This window comes from Leptonychotes weddellii, chromosome 9 (assembly GCF_054177405.1).
Source record: "Leptonychotes weddellii isolate Sample4059 chromosome 9, ASM5417740v2, whole genome shotgun sequence".
Classification (NCBI taxonomy): domain Eukaryota; kingdom Metazoa; phylum Chordata; class Mammalia; order Carnivora; family Phocidae; genus Leptonychotes; species Leptonychotes weddellii.
The window spans coordinates 81,052,231-81,062,942 of record NC_138377.1 but is presented as its reverse complement, the minus strand read 5'-3'; the positions used below and the strand labels follow the sequence as shown (position 1 = coordinate 81,062,942).

The following is a 10,712-nucleotide window of genomic DNA, read 5'->3' as shown; positions in this document are numbered from 1 at the left end:
CAATATGTTTGAAATTGGAGACCTGTCGATTGATACACATGGATATCAGCTTATGTTTTAAAAAATATCCATTTGTACTTTAAAATGATGATTTGTGCAGATATTTTTACAGGCACAATTTGTGACCTTTCTAAAAGAGAAATACTGGTCTTTAAAATTGATTATCTGTCACAGGTAATGGCTTACTTTGATGTACATACACGCGAACCCAGGTGTTGAGGCTACTCTGCTGGTGTCTGTATCCATCACAGTGGACCTGTGGTACCTGGCCAGAACCACAGAGCTTTGGGGAAGTGGGAGGCTGAGAAAGCCATCAGGCTGGGAGGGAGAGTTTCTGAGTATCTAACTGGAAAGTCTAAAACATGGCTCAAAGGTGGTCAGGCCCCAGTAGCCTCTGGTTACAGGCAAACTAATGTTCTGGCTAACAGTGTAAATGCTGACCCTTATCTGAGAACACACCCTTTGACATAACCTCTGCTTGCAACCAGATCTACTTTAACAAGATCAGAAGTCACATAATTGCACAATGTGATATTTTCAAAAACAAAAGTCATGTTCTCTCCCATCATTTGGGTTCAAATTGTCCCTGGGAGGTCAGTACAGCAAAGGCAGAGATATTTAGAATTTTGCAAAAATTCCTAAGTGCTGACATACAAGCAACAACGTTACTGTTGGCAAAATTCACAAAGATGCAGGAGTATCGGGAGTTTTTCCGAGGCCATCCTCAAGTCTCTAAGGCATATTAAATGCTCAGGCATTACTCATCATTGGGCATAATGAGTGGGTGCAGGGATTCTGGTCACGAGTCTTCTTAGTCACTTAAAAACATGGAGAGGGGTGCCTGGGTGGCTCAGTCGTTAAGCGTCTGCCTTCGGCTCAGGTCATGATCCTGGGGTCCCGGGATCGAGTCCCACATCGGGCTCCCTGCTCGGCGGGAGGCCTGCTTCTCCCTCTCCCACTCCCCCTGCTTGTGTTCCTGCTCTCGCTGTCTCTGTCTGTCAAATAAATAAAATCTTAAAAAAAAAAAAAAAAAGGGCGCCGGGGTGGCTCAGTTGGTTAAGCGACTGCCTTTGGCTCAGGTCATGATCCTGGAGTCCCTGGATCGAGTCCCGCATCGGGCTCCCTGCTCGGCGGGGAGTCTGCTTCTGCCTCTGACCCTCCCCCCTCTCATGTGCTCTCTCTCATTCTGTCTCAAATAAATAAATAAAATCTTTAAAAAAAATATTAAAAAAAAAAACCATGGAGAGAGTTTAATCAATATTTCTAGAACTGTGTTGGGGGTGGGGGTGGTGACCTCTCTTGTCATCTGTCATTGAGGATCCCCGAGTATGTTTTCCTGGGGCCTTATGAGGGTTAAACTGGGGGAGAATTGGGGCTCCTTGCCAGCTCCTGGTCATCTGAAGATGTCCTCTAGGGAAGGAAACTCCACTTCTTTTAGGGAGGCTGGAGTGAACTTGGATTACACTTTTTGGACATGGACTGAGTTACCACGATGTTCCTGTTTCCTAGGATAAGCTCTGGGAAAGACCATGTCGTCTTGATTGGCACTACCAGGGACCTGCTCCTAAGACCCTGTATGACCGACACAGACAGAGGGTAAGGAGTTCTCCTCAGGAAGGGAGCCGGCTGAGTATAAGGAGAAAGAGCCTGTCTGCAAGAGCTCCTCGAAGTTTCCAACCCCTCCTGCATCATGCCCAAGGGGCTTAGGTGCTTCAACAGGCTGCTTGGCAGGAGACTGGCTATGGAGTGAAACCAGCTCAGGTCTGAGGAGCACGTGGGACTGGGAGGTACTAACTGGAGATCTGGGACTTATCTGGTCCACAGATACATTTTGTTCAGGCACGTGGAAGTCTTATAAAATCTGAGCCTTCACATTTAAAAAATTAGGGGGTTCCCATGAATAGCTGGGTTTCTGTTTTCTGAATAATCGGATCTTAGAAGTACCTGAGCTGTATTCCCACATGACAGTAATCAGCCAACTGAAGCTAAGTAGTGGCTATCCTCATGTTTGCCACGTTCGTGACCTGTTTCTCTCGTCCCCATTACTAATGTGAATCCCGAAGACACTTGAGTGTACAATCCTTGGTGAAGTTAAAAAATATCTACTAACACCTTCTATGTATATAATTCTGATGCTGTTGGCTTAGGCTCCTTCAAAGACTCTAGGTGGCGTTCTCACCTGCTGGAGAAAGCAGTTTGTAGACAGGGGCCTGATGCTATTAGGAGGGGAGAGTTGGCCTCACACTGGAGCTGGATTTCCACTGGACTGTTCATTAGTGACCCAGCCCCCTCACCTTTCAACTTCTTGCCATTTTTTTTTTTTTTTTACCTAGAATGCCATTATCATTATGAGTTAGGACACGTGTAAAAAGTTACCAATGAGGCTGTTAGGCTCAGGGTTTGCATTTAGAGTAGTCAGGAAGGAGACAATGCCATCGCATCTGTTGGCATTCATCTAATTTATTATATATTTAAAAAAATAATGCACCCTCTAACAAGCTTGATCTGCAAATATGAACGGAAGGTGCAAATTGAAAAATACTTATCTCTAAATATTTTCACATGTAAAGGTTCAGGTGTAATTTTAAAAAGCCTCCCCTTATTGGAATGCATAAAAAAATTACATCTCACAATCTTCAATCAAATTAAGGTTGGATTACATCAAGTGGCTGTACTAGGTTCATTCAGTTTCTTTCTGGAAATGTGAGTTAGCCTCTAAGAAATATTCAGAGTTTCAGAGCTTTATTATTTATGGCATTGTAAATGTCCTCAGTCATCGGCACATACATTTCTGCTTTGTCATCCAAGAAATATAAGGCATCTTTGATGACTGCAGGGTTAAAGCCCTCCTCCACGAGGGTCACTTTGCGGTGCTTAAAAGTTCCAGTAATCTCAATGGTGTCCTGAAAAACAGCAAACAGTCCACATTGTTGGAGTGTTGTGTAAATAGATGAGGATTCAGGGCAAGGGGCAGAGGTGGGGCCAGAGGGCTGGCAACCCACAGGCATCTCGGGCTCAGGTGGAAGCTGTGAGAGGCAGTTCCGCGTATCAATACCTCCTGTTTACAGAAACTCCACGGGGCGGGGGAGGGGGGGTGGCTTGTTTTCATTCCTCTGGGGCTTTAAAATCACCTGTGGGGCATGAGGGCCTGTGGAGGTGAAAGGCAGAGCAGAGCTGCTTATTGAGCTCCAGGCGTTACTAGAATATCCTGATTTATGGTGGGGTGGGGCTAGGGATCATCTACACACAGATGATTTTTTTTCTTCAATTGATAGGTGATGGCTGATCTGAGGGTATTTCAATGTTCATGTCTCTCAACCATTCTCGTCGTAAAGCAAATGTCAGTGCTTTATGAACATCAACAGAAATAACCCTGTAACTTCCGCAGTAGCAGGTAATCTAATATTTCTTTTCTCAAGTCTTCAGCTATAGAATCATAGAGCTCATAGTCCAAAAGTGAAGTGTTAAGCTAACCAATGGGTTGATGCTTGGAAAGAAAAAAAAAAATCCCTCTGATGGTGATAGTTAAGCTTTTGATAGTTCCAAAACGGCTAATGATGCCCAATGAAATTTCACACCCTAGAAAGGTGTAGAACTTCAGTGGATTTTTCCACTCTTTAAAACTGGAAACAACAAACAGGAGGGTCGGAGCATTTCTATTTTAAGTGTCTGTCATGCCTTGTCAAACACAGACTTTGTGAGTTATCTGCTAATACTGCCACTGAGTGAACTGGTCTGTCATTTTAGGGGAAAAGGGATCAGGATTTGGCTTCTGCTAGTTCTATTTCCTGATATTTCTGCTTCCTTGTTGAGCTTCCAGGTCAAGGTTAGTGAAAATATGGCTAATAGGGTCGCCATGGTAGAAGGCAGTTTTTCCCTAAGAGACAGTGGTCTCCAAGAGAGAGGATAATTGAACTCGAGAGCAAGAGTTCTCACCTGTATTCTAAGAAACCGGGGCCTTGCATAAGTGGGCAGGTAATCGGCAACATGGTTAAAGAGTTTCTTTCCATCAAATTCATAGTTTTCCTTCATTTTGATCGTGGCCATGCCAATTCGACCCTCATGACCTAGAAATAAAGTGAGAAAATATTAGATGTGTTGTCCTGTTTATGATGCTTTCCTAGTTCAAAGAACTAGGAAACTGAGAACTAGGGACTGAGAACATTACAACATGGGTTTCTTTTGGATAGTTGGAATTTCTATTTCAGATATATGTTGAAGTTATTCTAAGGTGAATACAACAACAAGAGCTATACACTGATTAAATCTTCTTTCTAAAGATTTTAGAGAGAGAGAGTGGGGAGGGGCAGAAGGAGAGGGAGAGAGAAACTTCAGCAGACTCCTCATTGAGCTCGGAGCCTGACGCGGGGCTCGATCTCAAGACCGTGAGATCATAACCTCAGCTGGAACCAAGAGTCGGACGCCCAGTGGACTGCGCTGCCCAGGGGCCCCCATTAAATCTTTATCATATGCCAGACCCTATACTAAGTGTGTTTTATGGACTACCCCATTTAACCCTCACCACAGCCTTCCGAAGAAGTGGAAATGTTATCTCCACTTTACAGATGAAAAAACCTGGGGCTTAAAGACATTAAGGGATTTGTTCAAGTTCACACAGCAAATAATAGGCAGAGTCAGACAGTGCTTGTACTGGTCATCCTTCTTAGTGGCCTACATGAAAACACCTGAATGGGAGCCAGGTCCCACTTGTGGCTCAGGGAATTTCGTTTTTTGGACTCCCGTGAAAAGTCCTTGCTCTGCTGTCATGAACCACTGGGCTCGGGGTGCAGTGTCAGGTCCGCTGTGCTTGGGCACAAACACCACCTTTGAGACTTACTTATTTAATCAAGATACTTAATAGCTCTGCCTCTCTGCATTCCAGAGAAGCTGTGGGTCAGAAGGGTGACAGGAGGCGCAAGGGTGAGCTGCTGTGGGCCCTCCCGTTGATAAGCTTTATTCCCAAAGAGGCCGTGTCTCCACAGAGACAGCAGATCCAGCAGCTCTTTCCTCCCTGTCAGGCAGCAACGTAAGTGGAGAGGAGTTTAGAACAATTACTATACTGTTTTCTTGTGAGGACAGTGGTAATTAGGTCTTAGTACGTCTTCTACCTGATCCAGCAGACCCAGCGGGAGTCTAGGTCCACTTCCCTGAACTACTTAGCTGTCATCAGAGAGGGGAAGGAGCCATCCTTCGTCACCTGGGCCCCAGCTTTCGAAACCTCTCCCATGGTGATTGTGTGTTTATCTGTGGCTCTAAAGAAGGTAGGAAACAAGAGGAAACATTAAAAGAAAGGAAATGCACCCCTATACAATTTGCCTCTTAGCTGAAGGAGGGAGGAAGGGCACCGGACCCTCCTTCTCTAGGGGTCCCGGGTAGCTCTGTCTTGAGAGCACCCATCTCCGGAATCTCGAATGTCTCAAATAAGCTTCTTTTAGAATCAAGGCAGAGGCTGATGCAACAGAAATCTTGAGCACTGACTGCCTCCTTGCCTCTCGCTCTGACAGAGGCAATGCCCAACTGAGACTCGAATAGTCCTATTGGGTCTCAGGTCTCTGCCCTGGCTCCCAGGGGTTGGTTTAGGGCCAGTTCAACTCCAGTTTACAGCTGTTCTGGCCAGAGTCTCTCTAGAGCTGCACTGTCCAATGTGGTAGCCACTGGTTACATCTGGCTATTAAAATTAATTATAATAAAATCCAATAAAAAATTCAATTCCTCAGTTGTACCAGCCACATTTGGAGTACTTAGCAGCCATGTGATAGTTATTGGCTACCATACTAGACAGTGCAGACATAGAACATTTTCATCATTGCAGAAAGTTCTATTGAGAACAAAAAGTTCTAGAGAGTAGCTGGGAAGTTCTGGTGTGACACCTAAAAAAATGTCCACTGGACCCAAACTTTGGAGTACCTTCCTGGTCCAAAGCTGAGATGTGGGAAGGTCTTGCCGAGCTCTCTGCTGCTGAGAATCACTCTGGTGGACTGGCTTATTCTAGATAGCCCTGCCACATTTCTAGGCTGGAATGGGGCTGGCTGTGTGCCTGGCAGTCCAGCCAGCCACAGGCATGGCACTGAGAATCAGACTCTGAAAGCTGAGAGACCCTACTTCTCAGTTCATCTCTAATCTTTCAATGCTGCAAGAATTCTCATAGGACATCCAGCTCCTTTACATGCCCCAGTCGGTGGGGCATTCCCCACCTCAGGAGATAGGCTTTTCTGTCGTCCGTCTTGGGTTCTAGGAGGCGTCTCAGGCTAAATTTTGCTCCCTGGTATTGCACACCTGTCATCTATAATTAAAATGATTTCTTCTCATGACAATACTCATGTGTACATCTGGTAAATAGGTGTTTAGTATTTATGTAGTTGAAATGAATGAGTTCTCTTGACAATCTCAACAGCAGGGCTGGTATTACCCCTAATTTTAGTGATTTGCCCGAAGTCCAATGGCCAGCAGGTACTGGAGCCCAGGACCCGAGGTCAGACCTCAGCACTCCCCACTCTGCTCGCAGAAGCAGATCTGCAGATGAAGGCGTGGTGACCCCACTCTGTGTGATGATTCTGAAACTCATGGGGTGGGCTGAGGTCCAGGACCTGTTTTAAAAGAAGTCTGGACAAAGTCAGCTCCTTTGCAGTTTTTTCTCCTAGCAACTCTACTTGTTTTTATTTGTGATTCCCAGTTCGGAGGCCAAGGGACCATTTCCCAGCTATCAAGCCTGGAACATCTTTTCCCGAGGTGTGCCAAATGCAGTGTGGGACCATGTATCTTGGAGAGATTGGCTTGCCCGAGAGCCCAAGAACAGCTGGGGAGCTGAACCCACAGAAGGAGGCCAGGTTCAGATGTACTGACCTGGCTGATTTACAATGGAATATAAAGCAGACATCAGCCCCTTACTCCCAGGTGGCTGAAAGAGTTGTTTGACTCTCCAGCTGGCAGGCAAAAGGGCTGACAAACTTTGCTCTGGGGTTAAAATTCTGTTCAGTTACTGTACGGGTTTAGGCATAAGGTTTAGACTTAAAATATTCTGTGCGTACCTGGCACAGACACTCCGTAAACAGTTACTTCTTGGACAAAATCGACTAGTCCTACTGTATCAGCGACTTCAGTGGTGGCCACATTTTCCCCTTTCCAGCTGGAAGAAAAGGCAAGGTTAGCAGAGGTTACCGGTGGGCCCTGGCCAGGCTGCCATGACAGGGCAGGTGGTATCCCCAGACCTCTGGAGGGTGTCTGCACCCGTTTTCCCATCTCTTTCCCCAAATCCCCACAACTCAGTCATGGGAAGGCATCCTGCTCGGGACACAAAAGACAAAGGCATAGGACTAAATAATAAAATGTGAAATTCCAATCTCACCACATGAAACACGATACAAAGAATGATGTTGTTCTAATGTTGAAATACAGGTTTGGCCTAAGAAAGGCCCAGGAAATAAAAAATAAGTCTCAATGACTTTTTGTTGTGTTTAGTTCTCTCACTTTTCTTACTAACTTCGGTTGCTATTTAATTCAATTTAATAGAATTTCGTCCTTGTATTTTAGGGTCTCATGGCAAAGGGAAAGCTTTGAATAGAAGATATACTTTATGTGCAGGGAGGTTATAATGTTAGTGCCCAATCAGGTGCTACTTGTCCACTTAATAAAGAGTTAAGTTTTGTCTTACATTTAAAAATTCTTTGGATCAACATGAAGTTGGCATAAAATCACGGTATGGATCCTGAGTCCTGGAATACTAGAGATGGAAGGATCACTGGGACCCTCATTTCGTGGGGGAAGGAATGGGTTGAGAAAGGCTACCTGCCTTGAGAGCACAGCTGGTCTGGAGTAGAGGTGAGCTTAGGAGCTTGGTTCTCTTCATTCACATTCTTGCTCTTCCTACTGCAGCCAGACACCTTCCATCCCTTCCTCATTCATTCATGCAAAAAGTAATCATGTGTGTTAAGCACTGTGCTCGGTGCTGGGAGTGAACCAGCAGACACAGGGCCTGGCCTCAGGGAGCTTACATAGGAAGGAAGCTGATTAAACCAAAATGTCATGAGGCTGGAGGACCATGCTGCACTTAGGAATTAGTTTCATGGTCTTATTGTAATGACTTTCAAACTTCATGGTGCTGACTCGGGTTTCTGTGGGAAACCACCTGGTTAGGGCTGGAGCGTGGGAGGGAAGGAAACAGGCGGGGCTCAGAACCCTTCACCTCCTCTTCAGCTAGATCAGCTCCACATTAGCTTACATTTGATTTTATTTGAAGAAAGGCCCCATGATTGGAAACAGTGTGAAAATTCCTGGCTGTCCTACGAGTGTCTGGTAATAACTGAGGATAAATGAGAGAAATTGGATGGACTATTAGGCTCCAAAAATCGGGCACAGGTTTTCTGCCTTTTTCTCATCTGGTGTTGCTCAAGCAAGTTATCTGTCTGTGCATTGCAGAGTGACACTTCCTGTGTTTTGTTCCTTATTTTCTGGGAATACAGAAGGTCGACCTGACACGCCAAGAGATAGAAGGAAATAGAGCATCGTAGCCAAAGTAGGATGCAATTCCAATTTAGGAGTCAGCCAAATTGTGCATGTGTTTGTTTTTTGGCTCAGTAATTCAAAGAAACCAACCGGAAAGTATCTCCAACTCGGTCATGAAAGTAGATGAAATTTTCATGGTCAATCAGTAAGAGATCGCCACTGTTGAAATAGAGGTCTCCTTTCTTAAAGACGTCTCTCAGTTTTTTCTTCTCTGTCTGAGTAGTTCCTCCAGCATAACCACTAAAGGGCGTAAGTTGTGTGATTCTGCAAACAAGGAGTCCAACCTCACCTAAGACGGAAGAAAGTAAATTGTCATTTTATGTGCAAGCAGTAGGCAAATTTTATGATTAACATTCTCTTAAAACTGTTGCCATACACTCAAAAATGGACATCTTCACACATGGCCCTTAAACCTGCTACAAATACCATTTTTAATTTATTTTAATTTGTTTTATTTTTTTTCAAATACCATTTTTAACCTTACAGGGGCTGGTACTAAGCCTATCTTCAACAATGAAAAAATTAAAGACGGACTTTTTTTATAATTAAAATACCCTCAGAAAAATGTAGTGCAATGTTGTTCAAGTTGCATTTTCAGTTACCTTTATTAGAAATCATTTACAAAGCTGATCTCATTTTCTATGTACAGTGGCAACATTCAGATGCTTATCATTTCAATAATTTGCATATATTATTAGGAATCAGTTTTTGAACTTACAATGGAAGATATCTTCTCCTCTACCTCAACCTTTAATTTTCCACAACCTAATACAACTCACAAGTGAAATATCCCCATCATTCCATCTTAATTTTACAGCATTTCCAAGACATAAACTTATAAAATTCTCTTTCAATCTGTTTTGATTGACCAAATGCACAGATTTTCCAAATTCTAGATCTTGAAGCGCCATATATATTTGTTCTGCAAGTGGATCTTAAAATTCTCTGAAAAGCGACTATGTTCAAAATAATTTTTATCTCATTTTACAGAAGATATGCATATCCCTCATATGCATAACCCTAAGTCCTGCCAATGGACATTGCCCCAGTTATTAAATTAACCCTGGGCTGAAATTAGCATATGTGTTTTTTTTTTTTCAGACTACTCCCAGATTTTCAAATTTGTAATAAAGTTGAAACTCATTGGTTTTCCTATGCCTTTCTGAACTCTTATAACTGGGTTTTGATCACATTTTATATTAAAGTGGCTAACCCATGGCTTAAAAAAATAAAATCTAAATAACACCAAACTAAGAAAATTCTTTTAAAAACCTATCCTTCCCTGCCATATATAAATTTAAGTGTGTGAAGCCTGGCTTTAACAGGGGGTTTTGGAACATGTAGGGTATGCCTAGAGTGAGAGTGACAGGTCATGAGAATTTTCCCTTAGCAACTTTGCTTTTTTCATTCCTTGATAGAAACATGAAAAAATGCCTAGCTTTGGAGCAAAATAACACAATGCTAAGAAGTGGTGAATGCTAAAGAACAAAAAACAAAGAAACCCCAAAAAACAACCAACCAAACCAAACAACTGTTGCCATACAATCCATTGGCAACACGCTGGCTGTAAGAAGTGTCACTTTCCATGCCCATGTACATGTGTATCCATACACATCAGATACACGCATATAGACACTGTACACACGAAATACAGAATTCTATGTGGCCACGCATTTGTAATTCTAAAAATGCTAGTATTTTACTGAATAATGATTTACACACAGCATTAGACAAATGCACAGTATGTTAAGCTTGAAGGTAAAGATCTAAAGCAAACTATATTTTGCAACCGTACTTACATATTCCTTTCCACAAAATACCCCATAGTCAGGAAGTTGTTAAGCTAGGTTTCAAAGTATAATTATGTTACATGTAGTGGTAAATTAGTACCTTTTGGAATTTCTGTAACTATTTCTGAGGGTACTTAAATAAATCTCTTTTATTCCCCCACTCTAAAAAATTTTACCACGTATTCATTTTAACAATGATATGTTAGTTCTTAATAGTCACTTGATAAAGGTAAGAAAAAACCCAGGTTAACTGAACAAAACTCTCCCGTACCTTTGGGAACTCTGATGCAATATCCATTTCCATCTCGCACAGGCTCATCTTTCTCCACATCATATTTAATCAGATCGTAAGATATGACTTTCTAGCAAAATGAAAATATATCATTTTATTTTATTTATTTTTAAAGATTTTATTTATTT

The 10,712-nt window shown here is 42.9% G+C and overlaps 1 protein-coding gene across 3 annotated transcripts in view; it reads right to left on the bottom strand.

Annotated features, from left to right (window-relative positions):
• Positions 1-2,440: 2,440 nt before the first annotated feature.
• Positions 2,441-10,712, bottom strand: part of SLC27A2 (solute carrier family 27 member 2) — a 40,219-nt gene continuing 31,947 nt past the window's right edge. For 2 of the 3 annotated variants that reach the window (XM_081831057.1, XM_081831060.1), the window contains 5 exons: positions 10,564-10,654; positions 8,593-8,791; positions 7,029-7,126; positions 3,937-4,067; positions 2,441-2,903 (listed from right to left, as the gene is read on the bottom strand). In XM_081831057.1, coding sequence (XP_081687183.1) covers positions 2,727-2,903; positions 3,937-4,067; positions 7,029-7,126; positions 8,593-8,791; positions 10,564-10,654 — 696 coding nt within the window. In that variant the 3' untranslated portion in view covers positions 2,441-2,726. Of the gene's footprint in view, positions 2,904-3,936; positions 5,253-7,028; positions 7,127-8,592; positions 8,792-10,563; positions 10,655-10,712 lie in introns of those variants that run through there. The other variant, XM_081831058.1, reaches the window with a different exon arrangement.